Source organism: Aptenodytes forsteri, unplaced genomic scaffold (assembly GCF_000699145.1).
Source record: "Aptenodytes forsteri isolate BGI_AS27 unplaced genomic scaffold, ASM69914v1 Scaffold15, whole genome shotgun sequence".
In the NCBI taxonomy this organism is placed as follows: domain Eukaryota; kingdom Metazoa; phylum Chordata; class Aves; order Sphenisciformes; family Spheniscidae; genus Aptenodytes; species Aptenodytes forsteri.
Genome location: NW_008795129.1, coordinates 10,665,128 through 10,672,012, shown reverse-complemented (window position 1 = coordinate 10,672,012; position 6,885 = coordinate 10,665,128). Strand labels below are relative to the sequence as shown.

Genomic DNA, 6,885 nt, shown 5'->3' with positions numbered 1-6,885 from the left:
GCCCCCCCAGCGTCAAGAAAACTAAACCAAACCAGGTGGGTGCCACCCCGCTCCCGCCGCCCCCGCGCGCGGCGCGGGTACGGCTGCCCCTGCGTGGCTGCGCCCTCTGCTTCAGTTCGCGGCTGCCCACGTCCCGGCTCAGAAGCACAAGGAAACTCCGCTTTACATCCTGTGCACGGCAGGCATGCGGCTGCTGCCCGAGAGGTGAGTTCGTCGGCCCGTGCCGGGGGGGAGCCGGGGACCCGCTGGCGTTCCTCAGCCGCAAGAAGGGGGAAGGCAGCTACCTCGCCTCATGGGAGGATTAGGAATCCTGGGGGGGGATTTGAGGAAGGAGCGAGCAGCGAGGGCTGCCGAAGGAGGGTTTGAGCACGCCGGGAGGGAGGTGAGAGGAGGCACTTCGAAGTCTCAAGCGAATCGATCTAGTTTCTCGTCTCCAAAGCATGCTGGGGGCAGCAGCAGGGCTCGCGGGGCTGGACGTGGGGTGTCTTGCGGCAGGATTCCCGCTGTCTCTTGTGCTCCCACAAAGGAGCATCGCTGGTGAAGGTCCCTTAGTATCTGTCCCTCTCCTGCGTCCTTGCAGGCAGCAAACTGCAATCCTGGAGGACTTGGTGAGAAATGTGCCGCTGGAGTTTGATTTCCTCTTCTCCAAATCACATGCAGAAGTGATCTCAGGGAAACAGGAAGGTAGGAGCTGCCGCGAAGCACTGCTTGGTTTCCTTTAGTATGTTGTAATGACCCTTTCTGTCTCGTGCAGGTGTCTATGCTTGGATCGGCATCAACTTTGTCCTGGGCCGGTTTGATCACGAGGACGGTGAGTCCGGCTGCTTGTAGAGCAGCTGGGAGGGTCTGAGCAGAGCCCTGCTGGAGCTCGCCCTGGCACTGGAGCTAAGAGCAAGGTCTGGAGAGGGCAGCGCCTGCCCCTCTGGCCAGACAATACCTGACCCCAGCCATGTGTGTGAAACTCTCCTGGACCTGGGACCTGGAGGGGCACCTGCCCTGGTCACAGGAACAAGTCCCCGTGTGAGGGGGACACTTACAGCATTTTCGGAGAAGAACTAGGGAGAGGGGGTTTGTAGTAGTGTTCCTGTAGTGGCTTCCAGAGGTGGATGCTTTGGGGGAACCTACAAAGCTGGGGGGTGGCCAGCCCCGAGTGCCAGGACCTGCTGCCCTGCAAGTGATCCTCGGGGGCTGCTTGCAAGGGTGGAGGAGCCCCATGAGGCTGCTCCGGGGGGTAACGGTGGAAGGGAGGAGATGCCACCCCAGGCCCTGCCCCTCGCTGACATGCCGCTGTGGGTTTCAGGGGAGGATGCGGTGGTCACCGTAGCGCTGGGGGACCAGGGAGAGTCCCTGATTAGGAAACGAACGGTTGGGATCCTAGACATGGGGGGCGCCTCCCTGCAGATTGCCTATGAAGTGCCCGACTCCGGAGCCTTCTCCTCCCCGCGGCAGGTGCGTATCTGGCCAGCTGGCCCCAAGAGCAGCCCCTGCATTCCCTGGGTCGCTGCTGATCACGGACCTCTCTGCGTCCCCAGGAGGAGGCTGCTAAGAGCTTACTGGCAGAATTCAACCTGGGCTGCGACGTGCAGCACACTGGCCACGTGTACCGTGTCTATGTCAACACCTTCCTGGGCTTCGGGGGCAATTTTGCCCGGCAGCGCTACGAGGAGCTTGTGCTGAACCAGACCTATGTGCACAACCGGTATTGCTGCCTTGCCTAGCGGCGCCCCTGCTAGGGCATTGCGAAATGGGGTGCTGGTTCCTTCACGCTGCCCTCTCCCCACTGGATTTGCCCCAAGAGCCGCCCGTGGCAATAACAGCTCCCACAGCCACGCTGGCAGCAGCAGATGCCCGGGCTGGCACACGGTGCACGGGCGCTGCCCTCCTCCGAGCCTGGCAGGTGTTAATCAGTGCCACAGCTCCCTGCCTTCCTCCTCCTCCTGTCGCGGCAGGCTGCGGGGAGGCCCCTCTGGTGGCTTTCGGCCTTTCTTGCTCCAACTTTCCCTCCTTCTCCAGCACCGATTCACTCAGCACATCTTTCCATCGCATCCCCACCTCGAGCTCTCTGTCTCCTGTCTCCCCTTCCCAGAGCGCTACATGAAGCTGTCGCCAGAGGCGGAGAGGCTTGGTGCCCAGGTACTCCTGTGCCGGGAGCAAACCCTGCCTCCAGATGCCCGGGGGCTGGGCAGGGGTGCGGATCCCTGCGAGCTGGGTGGGGTGGCCGTGCCTTGCTGCACCCCATGGGCACTCGGGGCACATGGCCGCAGGTCAGCGTGACATACCCGGCGAGTTTGGCTTTGGCAGGAGGTGGCAGGGCAGGCGCCAGCACCGTGGGGTACAAGGGGACGCAGCCTGGTCTGGCACGTGGGGTATCCGGATGTGGGGCAGTGCTAGACTAAGCTTTTGGGGGTGGTACGGGACCCCCTGTGCAATCGCTTTTCCTTCCTGGCCTGTTCTCCAGCCTGCCCAGTCAGCAGACAGGGCTGAGCCCTGAGATGCCCTTCCTGGACCCCTGCTTGCCCGTGGGGCTGGAGGACACGGTGGCCAGGGGTGGCCAAACCCTGTACGTGCGGGGGCGAGGGGACTGGCCAGCCTGCGTGAAGCTGCTGCAGCCCCTCCTGGCCGGGCCCAACAGCAGCCAGGCCTCCCTGGCGGGAGCCTACAAAGCACCCATCGACTTCGGCAACAGCGAGTTTTACGGCTTCTCTGAGTTTTTCTACTGCACTGAGGACGTGCTGCGCCTGGGGGGCCACTACAGTGCCTCTACCTTCACCTCCGCCGCCCAGGTGGGTGCTGCCCCAGCCCAGGGGCAAGGGAGCCGCTGTTCCCAGGGCCGGGAGGGGGTGGCAGCCATTTCTCTGCTCTGAGCCCCGGCTTCTCTGTCCCCCAGGAGTACTGCAGCCAGCGATGGGAGGTGCTGACCCAGCGCTTCCGCGGTGGCCTCTACTCGGCGCACGCCGACCAGCACCGGCTGAAGTAAGTGGCTCTGCTGGTGGAGGTGCCATGGCTGGACCTTCTGGAGGGGCTTTTGCCAGGGTGAGGGACTGTGTGTCGGTTGGGCTGATGCTTTCGCGTGCCGTGCCTGCAGGTATCAGTGCTTCAAATCAGCCTGGATGTACCAAGTCCTTCACCAGGGCTTCCACTTCCCCCTGGACTACCCCAGCCTGCGCACGGCCCAGCTGGTGTACGATCGGGAGGTGCAGTGGACACTGGGAGCCATCCTCTACAAGACACGGTTTCTGCCACTCAGGTACTGTTGGCTCGCTGATGGCATCACTCGGGGAAGGGTGGTTGGGGAGGAGCAGGAGTTACCGCACTGGGTGAGGGCTCTGCCGCCCCAGCAAGGGGGGTGGCGGCGCAGTACCCTGGTAGTACCCCGTGGCATCTCATGGCCAGTCCTGACTCCTCTCCGCAGGGATCTCCGGCAGGAGAGCATCCGGCAAGCACATGCCTCCTGGCTGCGCCTCTCTTTTGTCTACAACCACTATCTCTTCTTTGCCTGCATCCTGGTCGTAGCGCTGGCCATAGTCCTCTACCTCCTGCGGCTGCGCCGCATCCACCGTCGGCAGCTGTGCTCGGCCCAGCTCACCCTGCTCTGGCTGGACAAGGTGGTGGTGCCACCGGTCCAGGGAAATGGGCCATGACACCAGTGGTACCCACCGTCCAGTTGCACCAGCAGAACTAGGACTGGCTGACAGCCTGGGCTCCGAGAGCTTGGACTCTTTCTTAAAGACCATCTCAACTCTGCACTCCATCATCTCCACATCAGAACCAGAGCCTGTGGGCTGAGGCAGCTACGGACACCGGAGCTTTCCTCCACCTCACCCCAGTCCTAATCTTTGCATTCTTTGGCCTCTGGCCTTCGCCTCACTACGTGGTGTAGAGCAAAGTCCTCTGCTGCCAGCGGGCTGAAGGCCACAGCCCTGGCAGCTCCCTCAGATAAGCAGTACGCTATCACTGAGGCGGCCAACCCAGGGCTGTGGCCTGAAGCACCAGGCCACCCCACGGCTCAGCCACCGATTTGCAGAGCAACCTGGTGAGGTGCTGCAGCTCATCACCTGGGGTGGCCTTTCTGCAGTCCCTTACACGCCCACAGGCTGGAGAAGTCACCAGCAGTCACTGCAGGAGCCAAGTGAGCCATGAGCTCCGCCGAGCTGCTCCACCCAGCCCAGGCCCTCTGGGAGCATTCCTTAAGAGGTGTCCTGCTCTTTGCCATGTCTTCCCTTCCCAGGACAATCCCCCCACGGTCCTAGCCAATGCCCCAGGCTCAGCACCGAGGGCTCAGGGATTGGTTCCTAAGGCACCACCTGTGGGCTGAGTTTCCTTTCATACATTCCCTCCTGGGCACATCCGCCCTGTGGTGTCCCACACGTTAATCGAGCACTAGCGCTGGGACCAGCGCTTCTCTTCCCCGTGAGTGCAGGCTGGGCCTGCCCGTGGGGGAACTGACTCACTCCAGCCCAGCTCACTGCCCCAGGGCAGGTCTGAGCTGTGGCTGTGTGCACAGGCACAAGCCTTCCTCCCCTGGGGCTGGAGCTCCCCGATGACCCAATGAAGTGTGTCACTTTTTACTTGAACTCGGCTGATCCCATTCCTGTAGCAATAAACAAACCCCTTGAGCCATCCAGGACTGGTCTTGTTTTCTAGCAAGCACCTCCCTAGCAGCGATGGCTCCTGGCTGGTGGCATGACTGGGGGCCAGCGCACATCTGCACAGCGTTGCTTCGTGCCACCACGATGGGACAATGGAGTTGCTTTCTTGCCAGCAGATGTTCTCTGCGATTCCAGCAGCAGGACAGCTGAGCTCAAATTCCGAGCTGGTAGCAGCAAGGGAAGCTCTGAGCCAAACTGAACGGCTGTGACCCTTGGAGACAGCATCCTTTGCTGTCCCCCTCTCCTCCTAAGACAAGGAAGTTGAGCCTGCCCACTCAAGAGCCCCTGGAAGATGTTGCTCCCTGCTTTTTACCTTATTCCCCACCATAGCCTGGTGGGGTCCCCACTAAGCTTCTCCAGCTGCTGCACAGCCACGGGGATGGCTTCAGCACAGCTGCCTACCACTAGAGAGGCTGGGCAGGTACCCAATCCTCCCTCTAGCACATGGTGTTGCCTACCTGTGACCCTGGTCCCACGGGACAAGTGCACAGGTGGCATCAAGGATAAAACCCTCCACGGGCCAGTATGCTGCCAACCCCTGGCTCAACAGCTGAGGATCCCAGCCTTGTTCTCGTGGTGCAAGAGCAGGGTTAGGGGTAAGGGAAGAAGTCTGAATAAAGCCAAGACTGTTCCTCAGCCTCAAAGCAGAAAGTGACTCTGCCTCCAGCATCACTTACTAGAAAAAGGATTTATTCCCACAACACGAATTTAACAAACACAGACAAATAAATAAATACAGATAAATTACCTGATAAATAAGGGGAAACCTAAAACACAACGCCCTACTCGGTTCTTCTCAGAGCCTGGACACAGGTTGGGGTGGTGATGGTACCTAGACACTACTGCAGCATCCTCGCTGCTGAGGTGGGAGGAGACACAGCACCCCTTTAATCCCCTCCAGCAGCTGCCAAGCAGCAGAACCCCCTGCCCTGCACCCCAGCACCTCCCTCATCACACCCAAGGGGGTCTGCATGCTTCTCCAGGGTCAACCCTCCCTTATCACACCCACAGCCAGAATCTGTCTTAGCAAGGACCACCCTCACCGCAGGGGACTGACCATACAACAGAAGATGCTACGGGCTCCTGCCTTCTCATGCAGAGGGGCAGCCGGTGCTTGAAATGACCAGGGATACGGTAACTAGTTGGGCAGCTTGGGTTACGAGCAGGGGTTCACTCGGGGGGCTAGGGCTGAGCGCGCTGGAGGGAGCAGGGTGAGCGCTGCAGGGACAGGATCCGCTGGCACTACACACAGATCTTTCTCAGGACGGTGCCCAGTGTCAGCGACTGCAGCACTCGGCCAGCTGAGGGGATCTCTCCCTGGTAGCGTGGCTGCTCCCAGGGCCGGACTTACTAGGCCCTCATCCTAGGCAGGGGTGCTGCCTGCCATGCTCAGGGGCCCAGCCATCATTGGTCCAGGTTGCAGTGCTCAGGGTGCGCTGGGGCAGCGGGTCCAGCCTCTGTCCCAGCACCTCTGGGGGCTGCCTGGTATGGGAGGGTAGAGGCTGGAACAGCAGCAAGAGCTGGGGGAGGGAGAAAGGAGGAGAAGTTAGCACCAAACTGCACCTGTGAGGGAGCCCCCCCCCCCCGCCCCAAACCACAGGCTCAAGGGGAAGTGCTCGGTTTGCTCAGGCCCAGCGCAGAGCCAGCAGCCCCACACTGAGACCAGCTCACCACAGCCACAGTGCACAGAAGGCAAAGCATCTCCCATCCAGCGAGGACCAGGCTGCAGCTCCCTCCCCAGCCAGACACAGGCAGGCAAGCAGGGACATCTCTGCCACCCCAGCCCCTCTGCCCACTCACAGTGATGATTTCGATGAGGGGGTCTCTGTTCAGGCGCTGGCTCCCGGGGACTGCTCACTCCCAGAGGAAGCGCACGTACCAGATGGTCTCGTTCTTCAGCTGCGGCCCGAAGAGGGGGTTGGCCTGGGCCAGGATGGCGATGAGCCAGCTGCAGAGAGACCCAACCTGCCATCAGCCCCAGTAGCACGGGGGCAGGGACCAGGATCGCAGGACGCTGCTGCCTCAAGGAGCTGGCAGAGAGACTGCTGCCCCGGGGGGTGAAGCACCCGGGAGGGAGGCAGGCCGTAGCCCGGGCGCTGTCCCGTTTACCCACGGGCAAGAGGCTGGGCAGCAGCCACCGGGCCCGGTGAAGCCACACGGAGGATGGGGGAGGTGGGTGGGTATCGGGGCCCGGTCCGCAGTACTCACAAGAGGTAGCAGCACACGGCGGGGGTGG

At 61.8% G+C, this 6,885-nt stretch overlaps 1 protein-coding gene across 1 annotated transcript in view; it reads left to right on the top strand.

The window, feature by feature from the left end:
- The window catches only part of ENTPD7 (ectonucleoside triphosphate diphosphohydrolase 7), a 7,389-nt gene extending 2,772 nt beyond the window's left edge, over positions 1-4,617 (top strand). The window contains exons 2-10 of the mRNA XM_009278035.1: positions 36-204; positions 581-684; positions 755-811; positions 1,301-1,449; positions 1,533-1,699; positions 2,459-2,783; positions 2,888-2,973; positions 3,086-3,247; positions 3,413-4,617. Of these exons, the coding sequence (XP_009276310.1) occupies positions 36-204; positions 581-684; positions 755-811; positions 1,301-1,449; positions 1,533-1,699; positions 2,459-2,783; positions 2,888-2,973; positions 3,086-3,247; positions 3,413-3,641 (1,448 nt within the window). The 3' untranslated portion in view covers positions 3,642-4,617. The remainder of the gene's footprint in view (positions 1-35; positions 205-580; positions 685-754; positions 812-1,300; positions 1,450-1,532; positions 1,700-2,458; positions 2,784-2,887; positions 2,974-3,085; positions 3,248-3,412) is intronic.
- The last annotated feature ends 2,268 nt before the right edge of the window (positions 4,618-6,885 follow it).